The 21,155-nt window shown below is 35.1% G+C and overlaps 1 protein-coding gene across 3 annotated transcripts in view; it reads right to left on the bottom strand.

The window, feature by feature from the left end:
• Positions 1-8,049: 8,049 nt before the first annotated feature.
• The window catches only part of LOC101896084 (dual specificity protein phosphatase 13), a 45,717-nt gene continuing 32,611 nt past the window's right edge, over positions 8,050-21,155 (bottom strand). For 2 of the 3 annotated variants that reach the window (XM_011295566.3, XM_011295565.3), the window contains 4 exons: positions 13,909-14,087; positions 13,689-13,817; positions 10,136-10,260; positions 8,050-8,519 (listed from right to left, as the gene is read on the bottom strand). In XM_011295566.3, the coding sequence (XP_011293868.1) occupies positions 8,314-8,519; positions 10,136-10,260; positions 13,689-13,817; positions 13,909-14,087 (639 nt within the window). In that variant the 3' untranslated portion in view covers positions 8,050-8,313. The remainder of the gene's footprint in view (positions 8,520-10,135; positions 10,261-13,688; positions 13,818-13,908; positions 14,088-21,155) is intronic. The other variant, XM_005186759.4, reaches the window with a different exon arrangement.

The raw sequence follows: 21,155 nt of genomic DNA, 5'->3' as shown, positions 1-21,155 counted from the left end.
TTTTTTTAAAGATTTTTTCGGAAGGACCAACAGATTAATAAAAGTGGATTTTTTAATTGATTTTTCTAAGGGAGTTTTCAAAAGACCAATAAACGTGGATTTTTAAAGAATTTTTTGCAATGGCCAAAAGACCTATTAACGAACTTGGATTTATAAAAACTTTTTTTTTATATATTTTGGGAAAAACTTTGAATTTCTCAACAATGATTTTTAAGAACTTTCTGTTATACCTCTAGAAAATACCAGTTAAATTTTCCCGGTAAAATTATTGTGTTTATTTTCCTTTGGAAAAATTTTTACAAATTATAACTTTGTGTATGGAAGATATACCTTTAATGCTGAAGGAAATATTTGAATATACATATTTTAAATAGAATCAGTGAATTATTCTGAATTTTCTCGGAGTTATAATTTTTAAAATTTAGAACCCTTTTGTGGGGAGGTACCTGACAATGATGCCCATATTCGAATACGCATATATTAACCAAAAATGTAAAAGTTTATAAAACTAATTCAAAATAGGGATTTGAGGTACCTAGAGGGTTTCAATATTTAAGATATTTAAAATATAATGTTAATTCTTTGAAACCTCTAAAGATCAAGGTTGTGGAATACTTTTCCCAATTATAGATATTCTTAAGACCCAAACGTCATTTTCAATAGAGTACGCAAAAAAATTAATATTTAGAGTTAGTAACTGCAGTTAAACCCACAAATCACATTCTATTGGAAAGGCCCCTTCGGTCCAAATCCATTTGGTAGATTTCGTTTTTGAATTAGTATCATAATGTTGTACCCCTTAGGACCATCCTCAACCAAACGTAGGATAACCATCATATCGGTTCAGATATAGCTATAGCTCCCATATATATTGTTCATCCGATTTGTAACTTTTGTGCGCCGCAGCCGTAGTATGCACTCCGTAACAACGATATTCAGGGAAAAAATATTTTGCCAAAATTTATCGAGATCGGTTCTGATTTGGATATAGCTCCCATATATATATATATATATATATATATATATATATATATATATATATATATATATATATATATATATATATATATATATATATATATATATATATATATATATATATATATATATATATATATATTTATCCGATTTCAAGTTAATTGTTCACCAAATGGGCAATATAAGTCCGAAATTAAAAGATACAAATGCTTCGGCATATTTAGTCCTTTGAACTTTAAATTATAATTATAATCATAGCGTGTATGATTGAATTCTCCCATAAAAACTTTTTATTGTTATGCGGAGCTCAACTAAATTAGCAAAGTGGTGTAGGGTATCATAAAGTCGGTCCCGCCCGACTTTAAAACTTTCTTTACTGGTTTTTCTTTACTTATGAATTTCCAAAAATATTTACCTCTAAGTACTTTTCATAAACCTAAAGTAGCTAATTTCCAAAATCCATCTCCACTTGCTAAGAGTGTGAACCTTACAAATGGCTTTCACCTGCAATTTAACAAGGGTGTCGTACCATTTTGTGTCCATTACTATTTTTTGCATCCTTTTAGGGTTTATCTACATAAAATTCTAGGATTCCAGGTCTCTTTGGGCGAAATCCAAACCTTTCGAATCGGTCTAACTATGTCCGTCCCTTTATCCATCTGCCGTGCGCACTATAACTCCCGAAGGATCATATCGGTACACAGGTCCTCCGCCACAAAAGATGGTAAAATTTTGAATAAAACCAAGTTAAATAGTATCAGTTGGTTTTGCCGATAGATGTATTGAGTTATGATTATTCTAACTATTGACCCTCTACGGGGGAGGTTCGAAACAATTGGCCAATATTGCCCAATTTGTATCTGACCTAAGTCTGATACAAATATTACAACATGCCATATTTGGACGATTTCGCTACTTCCTATACTTTATATGAGATATGTGCAAATTTTTGGAAAATGTAGAAATATGTGTGAGGTACCAGATATAGCGGACAGGTACCAGATACAGCGGATGGATCGAGTTATATACGAAATCATAAATTCAGGTTAATAACACATACATATCAGATTTATGGCTAAGGGGAAAATTAAGATATAGCAAATTCTATAGGCTCGCCGACTTGTTTCGCAAGTCATGACAGTTATAAGTATGGGAAATTGTTATCCTTTGTGGGTGAGGTACAAGAAGGGGGTTGGCAGATTTATATCATCTTCACAACAGATTTTGTGTTCGCAAAAAGGTTTGTATGTGTGAAATTTGAAGACAGTTGGAAGCTTATTTTGCGTTTTGTTTTTCAAAATTTGAAACCCTTTGTGGGGTGGACCGATAGATCACATTTTCACAGCAGATATTGTTAGAATAATGGCATGTGTGAAATTTGAAGAGAACCGGATGCTTATTTCGGATTTTAAGGGGGAGGTACCAGAATAAATGGTCCGTTCTCTACCATCTTTATAACAGATCTAGTGGTGATAGAAATATTGAGATTTGCCAAGTCTGAATGGAATCGGATGTTAACTTTGCGTTTTAGAAGCTTCATGGATATTCAAAATGTTGACTCTTTGTGCCGGAGGTACCAGAAGGAGTGGACCGATAAATTACATTTTCAAACCAGATCTTGTGTTAATAAAAATATTATAACGTGCGAAAGAAACTCGGATTCATATTTCTCATTTTTAAATTTTTTCACAAATTTTGACCCTTTGCGGGGGAGGTACTTGATGTAGTGGGACGATACTCTCCATTTTCGCACCTGACCTAGCACTGACAAAAATGTTATGATTTGCAAATGTTATACTTCCTTTCTTCCAGACAGACGGACGGACGGAAATCGCTAGGTCGACTCCATGTGTCCTGACACGGATGAGGCCCAAAGAGACCTGGGGTCTAAAAAAATTATTTCGGTGAGACACGTTTTGGCCATATTAAATGGTATATACTCTCTCTTGTCATTTGGATGAGGGTACATTGAGTCGTGTACCCTATATTGTCCAACGTCACGACATGGTAGTATTATCAGACATAGGTCAGAAGCAAACCAGTAAAGAAAGTCTTCAAGTCGGGCGGGGCCGACTTTATGATACCCTACACCACTTTGCTAATTAAGTAGAGCTCCACATAACAATTAAAAGTTTTTATGGGAGAATTCAATCATACACGCTATGATTATAATTATAATTTAAAGTTCAAAGGACTAAATATGCCGAAGCATTTGTGTCTTTTAAATTCGGAATTGTATTGCCCATTTGGTGCACAATTAATTTTAAATCGGATAAAGATATATATGGGAGCTATATCCAAATCTGAACCGATCTCGATAAAATTTAGCAAAGATATTTCTGAGCTGTATTTGATATATTTCCCTGAATATCTTTGTTACGAAGTGCATATTACGGTTGTGGGTAACAAATATAACAAATCGGATGAATAATATATATGGAAGCTATAGCTATATCTGAACCGATCTTCACCAAATTTGACATACTAGCTTCTAGACTCAATTCGGTCGTAGGTGCCAAATTCCATCCCATATGGACAAATATTAGATGTTTGCTACACAATCAAACGTAAATCGGACGAAGTTATATATGGGAGCTATATCCAAATCTAAACCGATCTCGATAAAATTTAGCAAATGTATTTCTGAGCTGTATTTGATATATTTCCCCAAATATTGTTGTTGCATAGTGCATATTACGGCGGCGGTGGACAAAAATAACAAATCGGATGAACAATATATATGGGAGCTATAGCTATATCTGAACCGATTTCGATCAAGTTTGGCATTCATATTTTCAGGCCTAATTTGGGTGTATATGCAAAATTCCATACAATTCGGGCTAATATTACACGTTTGGTGCACAATAAAAGGCAAATCGGACGAAGATATATATATGGGAGCTATATCTAAATTTTGACCGATTATCTCCACTTTCAATAGGGTTCGTCCTTGGGCCAAACAAAAGATCTTTGCAAAATTTCATCTGGATCGGGCAATAAATGCGACCTGTTCTTTGTTTACAAAAATACATGGACAGACGGACAGACGGACGGACGGACGGACGGAAAGACGGACGGACGGACGGACATGCATAAATCGACTCAGAATGTGATTCTATGCATGTGATCCTTCTGCCTGTTACAAACAAATGCACAAAGACATAATACCCTGACCACCTTGTGGTGTAGAGTATAAAAATGGAAATATTGGCTCACTGTTGCCCTACATTCCCCTTAAAGGGAATGTGTTGAAACATGAAAATATGTTGGTCCACGCTTTCTGGATATCGTTCGAAAAGGGTTAGCTCGATGTTTTTCCCACTCCCAGAAGTAATCCGGCTCAAATTCGAGTAGAGAGTTAAGCTCGCTCGAAATCGAGCCGCTTAAACTTTTGTCTAGTGCTCTTTTAGTTTATGTTAACTCGTATTCTTTGGGCGAAATCCAAACCTTTCGAATCGGTCTAACTATGTCCGTCCCTTTATCCATCTGCCGTGCGCACTATAACTCCCGAAGGATCATATCGGTACACAGGTCCTCCGCCACAAAAGATGGTAAAATTTTGAATAAAACCAAGTTAAATAGTATCAGTTGGTTTTGCCGATAGATGTATTGAGTTATGATTATTCTAACTATTGACCCTCTACGGGGGAGGTTCGAAACAATTGGCCAATATTGCCCAATTTGTATCTGACCTAAGTCTGATACAAATATTACAACATGCCATATTTGGACGATTTCGCTACTTCCTATACTTTATATGAGATATGTGCAAATTTTTGGAAAATGTAGAAATATGTGTGAGGTACCAGATATAGCGGACAGGTACCAGATACAGCGGATGGATCGAGTTATATACGAAATCATAAATTCAGGTTAATAACACATACATATCAGATTTATGGCTAAGGGGAAAATTAAGATATAGCAAATTCTATAGGCTCGCCGACTTGTTTCGCAAGTCATGACAGTTATAAGTATGGGAAATTGTTATCCTTTGTGGGTGAGGTACAAGAAGGGGGTTGGCAGATTTATATCATCTTCACAACAGATTTTGTGTTCGCAAAAAGGTTTGTATGTGTGAAATTTGAAGACAGTTGGAAGCTTATTTTGCGTTTTGTTTTTCAAAATTTGAAACCCTTTGTGGGGTGGACCGATAGATCACATTTTCACAGCAGATATTGTTAGAATAATGGCATGTGTGAAATTTGAAGAGAACCGGATGCTTATTTCGGATTTTAAGGGGGAGGTACCAGAATAAATGGTCCGTTCTCTACCATCTTTATAACAGATCTAGTGGTGATAGAAATATTGAGATTTGCCAAGTCTGAATGGAATCGGATGTTAACTTTGCGTTTTAGAAGCTTCATGGATATTCAAAATGTTGACTCTTTGTGCCGGAGGTACCAGAAGGAGTGGACCGATAAATTACATTTTCAAACCAGATCTTGTGTTAATAAAAATATTATAACGTGTGAAAGAAACTCGGATTCATATTTCTCATTTTTAAATTTTTTCACAAATTTTGACCCTTTGCGGGGGAGGTACTTGATGTAGTGGGACGATACTCTCCATTTTCGCACCTGACCTAGCACTGACAAAAATGTTATGATTTGCAAATGTTATACTTCCTTTCTTCCAGACAGACGGACGGACGGAAATCGCTAGGTCGACTCCATGTGTCCTGACACGGATGAGGCCCAAAGAGACCTGGGGTCTAAAAAAATTATTTCGGTGAGACACGTTTTGGCCATATTAAATGGTATATACTCTCTCTTGTCATTTGGATGAGGGTACATTGAGTCGTGTACCCTATATTGTCCAACGTCACGACATGGTAGTATTATCAGACATAGGTCAGAAGCAAACCAGTAAAGAAAGTCTTCAAGTCGGGCGGGGCCGACTTTATGATACCCTACACCACTTTGCTAATTAAGTAGAGCTCCACATAACAATTAAAAGTTTTTATGGGAGAATTCAATCATACACGCTATGATTATAATTATAATTTAAAGTTCAAAGGACTAAATATGCCGAAGCATTTGTGTCTTTTAAATTCGGAATTGTATTGCCCATTTGGTGCACAATTAATTTTAAATCGGATAAAGATATATATGGGAGCTATATCCAAATCTGAACCGATCTCGATAAAATTTAGCAAAGATATTTCTGAGCTGTATTTGATATATTTCCCTGAATATCTTTGTTACGAAGTGCATATTACGGTTGTGGGTAACAAATATAACAAATCGGATGAATAATATATATGGAAGCTATAGCTATATCTGAACCGATCTTCACCAAATTTGACATACTAGCTTCTAGACTCAATTCGGTCGTAGGTGCCAAATTCCATCCCATATGGACAAATATTAGATGTTTGCTACACAATCAAACGTAAATCGGACGAAGTTATATATGGGAGCTATATCCAAATCTAAACCGATCTCGATAAAATTTAGCAAATGTATTTCTGAGCTGTATTTGATATATTTCCCCAAATATTGTTGTTGCATAGTGCATATTACGGCGGCGGTGGACAAAAATAACAAATCGGATGAACAATATATATGGGAGCTATAGCTATATCTGAACCGATTTCGATCAAGTTTGGCATTCATATTTTCAGGCCTAATTTGGGTGTATATGCAAAATTCCATACAATTCGGGCTAATATTACACGTTTGGTGCACAATAAAAGGCAAATCGGACGAAGATATATATATGGGAGCTATATCTAAATTTTGACCGATTATCTCCACTTTCAATAGGGTTCGTCCTTGGGCCAAACAAAAGATCTTTGCAAAATTTCATCTGGATCGGGCAATAAATGCGACCTGTTCTTTGTTTACAAAAATACATGGACAGACGGACAGACGGACGGACGGACGGACGGAAAGACGGACGGACGGACGGACATGCATAAATCGACTCAGAATGTGATTCTATGCATGTGATCCTTCTGCCTGTTACAAACAAATGCACAAAGACATAATACCCTGACCACCTTGTGGTGTAGAGTATAAAAATGGAAATATTGGCTCACTGTTGCCCTACATTCCCCTTAAAGGGAATGTGTTGAAACATGAAAATATGTTGGTCCACGCTTTCTGGATATCGTTCGAAAAGGGTTAGCTCGATGTTTTTCCCACTCCCAGAAGTAATCCGGCTCAAATTCGAGTAGAGAGTTAAGCTCGCTCGAAATCGAGCCGCTTAAACTTTTGTCTAGTGCTCTTTTAGTTTATGTTAACTCGTATTCCTCAATCCTCGCAGGCAAGTCTCACTCCTAATATGATTTAAAGATAGCATTTCGAGTTAATTTCTAAAGACATCCGATTAGCACCTCCTAGACTTAGCCTCAGAAAAAAAAACTTGAAATTAATAAAAACAAAATTAAAACTCCCAGCATAATTTTTGGTGTTGTATAAAATGCAACAAATTTATTCACAATTTTTTAGTAACGCCTTTACATTTTGTGTTGCACAGTGGAGCGAGAGAGTTCGATAAGATCGTTATGAGAACAATGATGAGAAACAAAATGAGAGAGTTATTAGCTATCGTTTTTCTTTTTTCAATAATCGTTAACGTTCACAGCAAATGTGGCAATTTCCTAAGTGTCTTAACACACTACTCGTTAAAAGTATGCAACAGGTGACAATTGAGTACATAGTATGCTAAGAGAATATATACTTTTGCATGGAATTGATGAATTTGATGTGTCTACACAGAGGGAGAGTTATATCATCTACCCATACGACATTGGTTTCGATTTTCAGCATTAATTTCTTAATATTGTTTTAGTTTTTTGTTTTTGGTATTACAATTTAATTTAGTTGCTAAATAATATACTTTATAATTATTATATGTATGTATATATCCATAATTGATTATTATTGTTTTTTTTCTTGTTTCCTTTAATATATTAAATAATACATAAAAAATTATTATTATTATTTTAAAATTCTACACAAAAAAAATAATTAATTATTAATATTGTTTTAGTCCTCATTGCATTTTATGATTTTGTTGTTTTTCTTGATTTTCTATAAAATAAGTTCAAAAAGATCGTTCATGTTTTTTTGTTGTTCTTGGGATTTATTCATTTGTTTTCAGTCCAATTATGTCCTCTTTGGGGTCCGTCATGGAAGTCATTTGAGTAGTGGTCGAATAAAATGGTCTCATTACTAGATCACTATGTGGTTTTCATTTTCATTTCAATTTTTTACATTATTTTATCATCATAAATATGTGTCTATCGTAATAATTATAATTATTATTAGAATATAAATATAAAGTATGATTCGGGATTTGTGTTTTGGTTTTTTTTTAGATTTTGGTTTAATAGGGATATAGATTTTTCCGCTTGAGTTCCATATCAAGATCAGCCAATTGTTGTAGGAAACCATCATTGGGATGAATATCACGATGCATGCGCACTTTGCGAATGGCCTCAACGGCGGTCATTTTCCGGCAAATCATAAGATAGGCAAGAACGCACGTAGCCGAACGGGACATACCGACCAAACAGTGCACCAAAACACGACCTGTGAATGGAATAAAAAAAGGGATTAATATTTTTTTAAGAAATCATGAAAAATATTGAAGGCAATACATAAAAGGACAAGGAGTCCTGACAAATATTCTAAATTAAAGTTTTGAAAAATATTCAGTCGGGGTTTCGGCTGAAATACATTCAGCATTTGGCCATACATTTATTTATACTCTTTTCGGAGGTGGTATAGATTTACATTGGACCTATACTTCCCATAGTAATACAAGATCTAATATTTTTGGAAATAATTCAAGGTGCGAAGAAAACTCAGGAATAATATCGGGAACAACTTAGTTTAGTAAAAATTCTTCGATTTTTTTCCAGAGGTAGGTATTTCTTACCCTGACTGCGGAAAATTATTTCTTTTTCGATTGAGTTGAAATTTAGCAAATAATTCGGTACTTTTAATGACTTTAGCATTATTCACCGGAATCGTTTCAGATTTGGTATTTGAAGTTCGTAATGGATACTTCAGCCTAAAACAGAAAATGGGCTGTGAAGGTCCACGTCTTCGTATAGCCCCATATACGGTATTGTGCGACAATATTCATCGGAATTATTTCAAATTTGGTATTTGAAGTTCGAATTGGATGCTACAGCCTACGACAGAAGATTATCTGTGTAGGTTCACGTCTTCGTATAGCCTCCATATAACGGTACCTCCCGATATTCGGTATTTTGATGATTTTATCAACATTATTCACCAGAATTGTTTCAAATTCCATATTTGAAGTTCGCAATGGATACTACAGCCTATGACAGAAAATGGTCCATACAGGTCCACGCCTTCGTATAACAGTACCTCCCGATATTCGGTACTTTTAATGATTTTAGCATTATTCACCGGAATTGTTTCAAATTTGATGTTTGAAGTTCGTAATGGATACTACAGCCTATGACAGAAATTGTCTGAGCAGGTCCACGTCTTCGTATAGCCCCATATTCGGTATTGTGATGATTTTAGCAACATTATTCACCGGAATTGTTTCAAATTTGATGTTTGAAGTACGTAATGGATACTACAGTCTATGACAGAAATTGTCTGTGCAGGTCCACATCTTCGTATAGCCCCCATATAACGGTACCTCCCGATATTCGATGATTTTAGCTACGTTATTCACCGATTTTTTTCAAGTTTCGCGTTTGAATATTGTAAAGGGTTATGACAAAAGTTGCCGTCGTCGTATAGACCCAAATATAACGGCTAAATTCGGTAATTTTAAGATCTTAACTGGTTTTATTTATTTTTTTTTTTTAATTTTTTTTTTTTTTAAGATTACCAAATTCGTTCAAAATTGTGGAGGGTATTCAAAGATCGGCCAGGCCAAACTAACAGTTTTTTCCTTTTTTTGTGTGTCTGAAAAACTTTTTTATGCTCTTAAAAATCACCCTTTTTATTGAACAATTAAACAAAAAGGATTTTAACCAGTATCTTCAAAATTTATGCAAGTAGTCAATATGTCTAGGCATCATAGATTTTCTACTAAAAATACTTAATGCATACTTTTAGGAGTTGAAATATTGGTAATACATAAAACATATTAGTAATAATAATGGTAATATAATAATATAATATATACATAAACATTAAAAGCCACTAATATTTACCTCCACTGCTCAGGGCGTTGTCAATGAATTTGGCGGCCACATAGAAATAACGTGAAATATCTGTCGTCGGAGCATCAACCATTGGGAAGCCCATATACCTGAAAATAGTGTCTTTGTTGTTTCTTCTGCTCTCATTCAAAAATAAAATATTTATATGTTTTTTTTTTATGAACGATATATCGCGTTGCATGATTTTCCGCATATCATGTATTATGCATGTGTGAGTAGTATATGTTCATGTTCATGTGTATGTGCGAGTGGGTGTGTGCGATATATTTTCATTTCGTGATCATGTCGTGGTTGTAATCGATTCAAATGCAATATTTTACAAGGCAAATGAATTTAAAATTACATTATAATGCCAAAAGGAGTTGTTATAATTGGTGTGTGTAAATTTTGATTGTTGTCGTAGTAGTGGTATCGATGTGATAATCAGCGAGTTTTGTCAAGAAAATATGAAAATATAAATTTTGAAATAAATTAATAAAAATAAATAAATTAATCAATAATACAAGTATACAGAACATAGTTACTTGGTTTTTATTGAGATGAGATTTTTTATTGCTTCGCCAAAACTAAAGTAACCCTTTGACCATAAATGAACTGTAGTGGTCATTTAGCTGGCGCTTTTTGATTAAAAGCTCGCTCTAACTTCAGAACATCTTTCATAATGAAGCTTTTTAAAATTCGTACTAAGCGGTATTAAAGACTAGAGAGTAGAAATTGTAGTGTTTTTTGGAATTTGTTCTAAGAAATTCTACAAATTACACTTTTTAGCCTTAAATTTTAAAAATTTTCGTGAATTCGCGGATATGGTAGTGTATTCGAGAATTCATATCAAATAGGTTTCAAATTACTAAAAACTTTTTTTGCCTCATTTTTACTACACCAGCGAGTGGTTTTGCTTTTATACCCTCCATCATAGTACGGGAGGGTACATTAATCATTCCGTTTGTAATACCCCGAAATATACATTTTAGACCCCACAAAGTATATATATTATTGATCAGCAATAAATTTAATGTTGATTTGGCTATGCAGGTCCACGTCTTCGCATTGACCCTAAAATGGTATTTTTGAGATCTTATCAGAAATTTAAATGATTCTATTTTCTATTTTATTTTTTGAAAATTTTTAACTTTTTTCCACATGGGGAAGAATGCTTTTTAACTTCGTAACTTTGTTTTTTTTTTTTTATTTTTAATAATGAATACTGTTTTTAGGTAATTTAAATAATAATTGTTATAAGAGCGTTAAAGCATTTTTTATTATTTGACCAACGTCGGGAAGGCCATTGAAAGCATCCTGGAACGCGAGTGAATTTCAGAACATCGATTAATGTTACCAGGTGAGTGGAACGAAAATAAGGCCAGACAGTCCATAGTATACCGTCGTGGGTCAAGACAAAACATTTATTCAAACATGTATTTCGCATAGAATCCAAGTACCGTCGTGGTCCTTTATTATTAAATAACTCCACCATTTGGGACGAATTTGGAAGTGTTCAAAAAAATTAAAACCGTTAAAAACTCTGTTAATATCTTAAAAATTCCGAATATAACCCTTATATTTGATTCTAGGTAAATTTATTAAAATACCGCATGCAGATAGGTACCGATATATGGGGCTATACGAAGACCTGGTCCTGAACAATTTTCTGCAACAAAATACCGAATATAGGGAGGTACCGATATATGGGCGCTATACGAGAACGAGGACCAGCATAGACGATATTTTGTCATTGGCCCATTACGAACTCTAAATACGAAATTTTAAACAACTCCCGTAAATAATGTTGCTAAAATCTTCTAAATACCGAATATCGGGAGGTACTGTTATATGGGGGTTATATAGACAATAATCTTCCAGGGGGTAAAGTATCCAGAAGGAACTTCTTGTGTGGATTTTCAGACAATTTTATTAAAAAATTTAGCTGCAATCATCAAAATACCGAATATCGGGGGTACCGTTATATGGGGCTATATGATATCGCGGACCTATATAGCCCATCTCTGAACTTGACCTCCCTGCAGACAAAAAACTGATCTGTGCAAATTTTTAGCTTCCTATCAGACGGACAGGGCTAAATCTTCTTAGAATTTTACGCTGATCCAGAATATACATACTTTTTTAGGTCTAAAATTATTATTTCGATGAGTTACAAACGGAAAGACGAACTTAATATACCCTCCATCCTATATATGATGGAGGGTATAAAAATAGGCCATATAGGTCCGCTTTTTCATATAGGCCCCATACAACTGTACTGTCAGATTTAAGGTTTTTTGGAACATTCTATGTATGTTCTTTTTGCGGATGAATATGATGACGTTTAGTATTCAAAATGTTGACCCGTTGTGGCGGAGATACAAGAAGGAATGATTTGATCTATTCCTATTCATACTAGATCTATAATTGGGAGAGCCGTTGGAATATGCATTCGGATTCTTCCATTACATTTTATAAGCATTTCCTTATTCAAAATGTGGGGGTGGTACCAGCAGGAGTGGGCCGATCCATCTATCTTTTTATCAGACCTAGATAAAAGTTGGGATATGAAAAATTTAAGGACAAATGGACTCGTTTACATTTTATAAACATTACGAGGGAGGTACAAAAAGAAGTAAAGCAGTAGCGCCCATTTTAGCACCTTATCTAGCACTATAAATATTAAGATTTACAAAGTCGGAAAGAAATCGAATGATCCTTTCTTTTTCGATGAAGCCGTTCGCAGCTATGGGGCCTCTGTTTCTTAAAAGCATGGAAAATTTTGCGGAAGGATTAAGGTTTGAAGCCCTTCGAAATACACCTAGTGCAATAACTTAAGCTTATCAACCTACTGCCATGCAGAATCTTTTATAGGGAAATTGTGTTCAACGACGAAGCTGATTTTTGGTACAAAGGGTACGTTACTAAACATAATTGTCCAGTTTGGAGTGAAGATCAGCCAGAAGCATTGCAAAAGCTACTAATCTTCCGGAAAAAGTCATAGTATGGTGCAAGTTAAGGGATGGAGGCATCATTGAATATACTGCCAAGTTAAAACTTCCATTACCAAATAATGGTTTTCTAACCTTTTTTTGAAAATCGTAACTACTTAGAAATAAATCTACTAAATAATTCCTTTTGAAAAGAAAAGTCGACAAATAAATAGAAACCAAAAACAATTTATGAAAGTTGTAAGCGCACACTCTATGCCGACTTTACTCATTACTTGGTAATGAGTTCACTAAGTTATGTTTATATTGCATCTATTTAAGGAATATTCCATTACTTTCAATCTACTGATGATATTGAAGGTTGTTTGTTTACATTACCCCTTCATGGATTATTTGCCTAATTTCCACTAACTCCCACTCTGAAAAAACTCAAACAAATATCTCTCTGTATACTTGTGTACAATTAAATTAAACAAATTAAACCACAAAAATAATTCTCTGTAATTAGTTAATGGTGAAAAACGTATGAGTTAATCAAATGTGAATGCTCCACTCTGGCTGACGTGACATGGGTGACAAATGAAAGCTACCTCAAAAAAAAAAAAAAACATTACCTTATGCTTGGCATATCACGATAATAGCTGTGCCCTGTATCAACTTGCCCGTAACGACAACCCTCGGCGGCATTTAAGACATGTGTAATACCTTTCATGCGCAGGAAAGTTTTATTTTTCGCCGAAGCTCTGTAGAAATGAAATTAATTTTAAATTACATTTCATCCGAAAATGAAAATTCAGCAAGGGTGCCGTTGTGGCACCAGCCGCCGCTACTTACGCATCACCAATATAGATACCGGGATACACTTCATCACAGTCAACGTCATGAATGGCACATTCGGATCTTAGGGGTCCTTGCATGCATGGTGTCATTGAGTAGTGGAGGACTCGTTGCAACTGGCGTCCTGTGGTATGTTCACTTGAGGTGCCGGCAGCTGTCTCCAGACGACTGGGCGACTGAAAACACAAAGAGAGAGAGAAAGACAAAATTATTCTCTTGAAACAAATAAAGTCCATTATTACACATACACATACGACATGTGTATGTGTGTGTGTGTGTGTGAGACAACAAAATAATTATGCATAATCTTTATGACGTTTACACATTCAAACTCATCCATCCATCCTTCGCCGCCTTTGCGTATAAAATTTGTTTTTCGTTTTTTTTTTTTTTTTAATTCATATGCCTTGGTCATTGTAATAACTCATCTAGCCATGAAGAACACAAAATCCCCATTGACATTGGCCAAGAAAACCATTCGCCAGCAGTATGTGATGCCATGTATTCGGACGACTGACTGACTAACTGAACGAATAAAGTCAAGTCCGTTGCCAAGATGTCATACAAAGAAATTACAATATATAAATACATATGTATATCCTTCCAAGTCCAAAGATGCCGTGCTATGGCCATGCATGAGATCAGTGGATTTTCGTAAGGGCAAGGAAATACAATAACAAAAACCCTGAGCGCCAACAACAGAGGACAAAAACAATGCATTCAATGTCAATGTGACAATGGCAATGACAATGACTATCATTGACAAGGTAGGTCGGTCGGCAGGAAAACAGAACGGTTTAATGATTTAACAATCAAGGTTAACCCCTATAAGCAAGCATGTATCCTACAAGCAAATTCAGTTTAAGAACACAAAAATTAATAGGGTCGAAACAATTAATAGGTCGAACCAATTCAAACACAAATGCTGAAATACCTGAAATTATGACGCCATGGACTGTATGACCCATTTTAATGCTAAATATTCTGAAGGTAATAGGAAGGACTTAACTGTAGTTTAGTAAAAATTCACAAATTTTTGTAAAGGTAGGTATTTGTACCCTGATTCCGGAGCAGTACTTTTATACCCTACACCACATAGTGGTAAGAGTATTATGTCTTTGTGCATTTGTTTTGTAACATGGAGATGAATGCGAGATAGACCCATAGTTATTTTTGAGGATCTTCATAGAATCACTTTTTGAGTCGATTTATTCATGTCAATCGGTGTGTCCGTCCGTCTGTCCATGTATTTTTGTGAACAAAATGTAGGTCGCAATAATTAACCGATTGAGATGACATTTTCTTACCAATAATTGTTTGACCCCAGAACGAACCCTACTCTTGAATCGATTTCGGGTTAATTGTGCACCAAATGACCTTGCTATTGGTCATCCAAACGACCTAATTCCTGAATTTTGTACATCCGACCAAATTCAGTCTAGAAGCAAGTAAATCGAATTCGGAGAAAATCGGTTCAGCTATATAGCTATAGCTCCCATATATATTTTTGGTCCGATTTGGTGTTAAAGTCCCTCGCATGCTTATAAATAAGTGTTTCAAATCGGATCGAGATTGGATTAGATTACGATATCGCTCCAATATATCTTTACCCGATATCAGGTTTATTGTGCCCCAAATGGCTAATATCAGCCGAAATGGACTGAATTTTGGGAAATTCGAATGAATATATGTTGTGAATCCGATTTGGGGTTTTAAGTCGCTCACATGCGAACTAGGCACTCCACAACAATAATCTATGGTACCAGATATCAGATACAGCTCAAAAATACGTTTTTAAAATTATGCCAAGATCGTTTCAGATTTGGATATAGTTCTCATATATATCTTAATATGATTTCAGTTTCTTTTTTATACCCTCCACCATAGTATGGAGGGTATATTAAGTTTGTCATACATTTTTGACCCCACAAAGTACATATATTCTTGATCAGTATAGAATTCTATGTGATTTAGCGATGTCCGTTCGTCTGTCCGTCTTTGGAAATCACTCTAGCTTTCGAACGAAATGAAGTAGGTTGATAAAATTATACTCAAATGTATGTTATGTCTGCAGGACTTTTGGTATTGAAAATGGGTCATGTAGGTCCCCGTTTTGGAATAGCCCCCATATAATGGTAACTCCCTATTTTCGGAATTATGGTGACTTAAGCGACATTATTCACCGGAAATGTTTCATATTTGGTATTTGATGTAATGGATACAACAATCTATTACAGAAAATTTGCTATAGCCCCCATATAATGATACCTCCCGATATTCGGTATTTTTATGATCTTAGTGACATTATTCACCGAAAATGTTTCAAATTTGATATTTGAAGTTCGTAATGGATACTACAGCCTATTGCGAAAAATTGTCTGTGCAGGTGACGTTTTGGTATAGCTCCCATAAAATAGTACCTCCCTATGTTCGGTATTATATGATTTTAGCTACATTATTCACCGAATTTTTATACCCTCCACCAAAAAAGTATGGAGGGTATATTAAGTTCGTCATTCCGCTTGTAACTCTTCCAAATAATCATTTTAGACCCAACAAAGTTGTAATCACGCTACAGTCTAAACGAATTAAGATAGGAAGCTAAAATTTTGCACAGATCTGTCTTTTGTCTGCAGGCAAGTCAAGTTCGAAGATCGGTCCACGATATCGTATAGCCCCCATATAACTGTACCCCCCGATATTCGGTATTTTGATGATGTTAGCCACATTTTTCAATGGAATTGTCTTAAAATCCACACAAGTAGTTCCTTGTGAGTACCTTACCCCCTGAGAGAGAATTGTCTATACAGGTCCACGATATCGTATATCCCCCAATAACGGTACCCCCGATATTCGGTATTTTGATGATTTTACACACATTTTTCATCGGAATTGTCTGAAAATCCACACAAGAAGCTCCTTGTGAGTACTTTATACCTCGGCAGAGAATTATCTATATAGGTCCACGATATCGTATATCCCCCATATAACTGTACCCCCCGATATTCGGTATTTTGATGATTTTACCCACATTTTTCATAGGAATTGTCCACACAAGGAGTTCCTTGTGTGTACTTTATACCTCGGCATAGAATTATCTATATAGGTCGCCGATATCGTATAGCGTATCGGTTTCCCCGATATTCGGTATTTTGGTGTTTTTAGCCATATTTTTCAACGGAATGGTCACAAGGGATTGTTTGTACACAAGGGGTTCTTTGTGAACACTTTAACCCCCGATAGAGAATTCTCTATATAGGTTAACGATAACGTATAGCTCCCATATAACGATACCCCGCATTATTCGGTATTTTGAAAATCCACACAAGGAGTTCCTTGTGAGTACTTTACACGCAGACATAGATTTGTCTTTATAGGTCCACAATATCGTATATCCCCCCATATCGGCACCTTCCTATATTAGATATTTTAAAAATTTTAAAAGAATTTTTAATGGATTTTATTTTTTTGAAAATTTTCTAATTCGTTCCAAATGGTGGAGAGTATTCAAAGTTCTTACTGAACTTACTGCTTTTTTAGTTGCTTTTTATGTTTTGCATTTGAATATCGTTTTGGCTTGTGACAAAATGTCCCTATGCAGTCCACGTTGTCGTATAGACCCTAATATAACGGCTACAATCGGTATTTTTAAGATTTTAACAGAATATTTAACGAATTTTGTTTTTTTTTTTTTTTTTTTGGAAAATTTCCAAATTCGTTCCAATTTGCGGAGATTTTTTACTTGTTGTTTTAATAGAGTAACTTTCTCAATATTGCAGACCATTTTTATACCCTCCACCATATATAGCATGGATAGTATATTAAGTTCGTCATTCCGTTTGTAACTCATCGAAATAATCATTTTAGACCCAACAAAGTATATATATTCTTGATCAGCGTAAAATTCTAAGACGATTTAGCCATGTCCGTCCTTCTGTCCGTCGGTTGTAATCACACTACAGTCAAAACGAATTAAGAGAGGAAGCTAAAATTTTTCACAGATCTGTCTTTTGTCTGCAGGCAGGTCAAGTTCGAAGACGGGCTATATCGGTCCACGATATCGTATAGCCCCCATATAACGGTACCCCGCGATATTCGGTATTTTGATGATTTTAGATACATTTGTTAGCAGAATTGTCTGCAATTCCACAAAAGGAGTCCCTTGTGGGCATTTTATCCCCTCAAAAAAAATTGTATATATAGGTACACGATATCGTATATCCCCCATATAACGGCACCCTCCGATATTCGGTATTTTGATGATTTAAGCCCCATTTTACAATGGTATTGTCTGAAATTCCACACAAGGAGTTCCTTTTGAGTACTTTATCCTCTGGATGATAATTATCTATATAGGTCCACGATATGGCATTGCCCCAATATAACGGTACCCCTCGATATTCGGTATTTTGATGATTTTAGACACATTTTTTAATGGAATTGTCTGAAATTCCACACAAGGAGTCCCTTCTGAGTACTTTACCCCCAGACATAGATTTGTCTATATAGGTCCACAATATCGTGTATCCCCCATATATCGGCACCTTCCGATATTAGGTATTTTAAAGATTTTTTTTGAATTTTCAATGGATTTAATTTTTTTGAAAATGTTCTAATTCGTTTTAAATGGTGGAGGGTATTCAAAATTCGGCCCGACCGAACTTACTGCTTTTTTACTTGTTATTTAATAATTTGGTTGACCATTTCAACCTTAAAACAGACACTAAAATGGTCTTCTTGGTCTTTTTTTTCAAAGTATTGTTAAAAAATCCCTTTAAACGGGATTGTAGTAAGTCGAAAAATTCAACGAAACTATTTGTAATAAAATTCGACTATAGTTCCTGAAAAACATCGAAAGTCTAAATCTTACATAAATGCCAGAAATTCATACTTATTAAAATGAATTTTTTGGGTTAAAGCAACAGTTTATGTGAATTTATATAAATATCAAAACATAAGTTTCCAAGAACACCTGCCATATCTCGCATCTCCGTCCCTTATGGCTTCAGCGGTCAAGCAAATATAAACTATCATACAATAGGTCATTACTATTTTACAAAAGTAAAAGTTCATTTTTCCCAAGCGAGCTTGAAAATAGGACCAGATATTACTACCGACAACGACCTTCGCCTACACCACAAACCACAATTCTTTCAAAAATGATTCTCGGTAAAAATCAAACCATTTTCTCGTTACATTATAAACATTTAATCATTCTGTTATTTTTCTGAATAACATTGTCATTGCACTTGTCACATATATGACAATATGAAAAAAGAAAAAAAAAACACATTAACAAAAGAAAACCACTATATCTATATCTTGTCCTTCCTCCTTCTCCTGCTCCTCCCCTCCCCCACCCATTCGACATTTCATTCATGCACACTTTCACTTTCTAATGTACAATACATGTGTATGGGTGCATAGAATTTTTACAATGACCCTGAAAAAAACAATGGCAATAGAAAAATGTACAAAGCAAAACCTCTACTAATTTGTCGGATTTGTCTGTCTGTCGTCGCGTTGTTCTGTCGCCTGTATTATTTTTTTGTGTTGTTTTTTGGTACTTCTCTCCTGTCGACACGGCACAGCAAAATGCCAGCATTTTGAGAATCTGTTTCGTTTTAATATGCCAATCTATGTGTGAGATATTCCTCTGTTTAGTTTTTTTTCGGCTATTTCTTTTTGCAATTGCAATTCGCCACATTGCTCATTATTGGCCCATAGCCAACATGTGACAAAAAAAAAACACCAGTTTACAATAACAACAACATCGACGTCAAACATGAAATCTCAAAAACAAAAAACCAACAGATATTCAAATAACACAAAGTAACGGAGTCGAAGAAAAAATGCAATCGAAGGAATCAAGAAAACAAGAAGTTAATTATATGCAGGAATTTCACTGTTAGGTCTAAAAGAAAATGGGGATAAGCCAAGTAACTATATAAATAGAGAGGTGTACAGTGGGCCACAGTTAACCAGGAGAAGATGATTTTTTTGGAAAAGAAATCTCTAAAATGCGATTATATTGGGCTATTCCTAACAATTTCAAAGCTCATTTGTGTACCCTTTACCATAATATGGAGGATATATTAAAATTGTTATTCCAATTGTAACACCTCGAAATATAAATTTTAGACCCCACAAAGAATATATATTCTTGATCAGGATGCCGATTTAGCAATGTCCGTCCGTCTGTGGAAATCACTCTAGCTTCCGAACGAAATGAAGTAGGTTGATAAAATTTTAGCCAGATGTGTGTTAGGTCTTTGTAGTATAGGACATGGCCTATATATATGTCCAGGTTTTGGTATAGCCCCCACATAAATGTACCATCAGATTTAAAGTTTTTTGTGTTTTAGTCACAATTTTGACCCGAATTTACTGTAAAGTGGCAGCATGTGCGAATCGTGTAAGAAACTCCCCTTACTTAGAACTGTCAATATAGGACCATACTTTGGTATAGTCCCCATATTACTACAACTTCAGATATTCAGTATTTTAATGATTTGTGTCACACTTTCCACGGGAATGTTTCAAATTTAGAATATGCAGGTCCACGTCTTCATATAGTCCCCATATAATGGTACCTCCCTATATTCGATATTTTGATGATTTTAGCTACAATACTCACAGGAATTGTATCAGAGTTCGTAAATTCCTAATCAGGTCCCGCGGAACTTATTGTCTTTTATACCCTCCACCTTGGAAGGAAGGATATATCAACTTTGTCATTCCGTTTGTAGACCCCATAAAGTATATATATTCATAATCAGCAAACAAATCACGATACAGGCCACATTATTTTACGTAGAGCGTCAAAATTTAGCAAAACAATTTGTATTGTGTCTAGGATGGTTGGTATTGAAAATGAGATTCCTGTCCACGTTTTGGTATTCGATACTCGGTATTTTGATGCCACACTTTTTCACAGATTTGTCTGAAAATATGTATTTCTAGGTCATAATGGGTCCTAGTTCGTGTGGCAAAACATTGTATGCATAAGTCCACGCTTTGGTATAGCCCCCATATAACGGTATCTCACGATATTCGGTATTTTGATGTTTTTTGTCACATTTTTTCACGAATTTGTCTAAAAATTGGAATTTGTTGGTCATAATAGGTCCTAGCTCCGTTGGCGAAACATTGTATGTATTGGTCCACGTTTTTGTATAGCCCTATATAGCGGTACCTCCCGATATTCGGTATTTTTATGATTTTTGCCACATTTTCCCAGGAAT

This window comes from Musca domestica, unplaced genomic scaffold (genome assembly GCF_030504385.1).
Source record: "Musca domestica strain aabys unplaced genomic scaffold, Musca_domestica.polishedcontigs.V.1.1 14, whole genome shotgun sequence".
Lineage (NCBI taxonomy): Eukaryota > Metazoa > Arthropoda > Insecta > Diptera > Muscidae > Musca > Musca domestica.
Note: the sequence above shows the minus strand (reverse complement) of the source record. Positions and strands in the feature narration are given on the sequence as shown.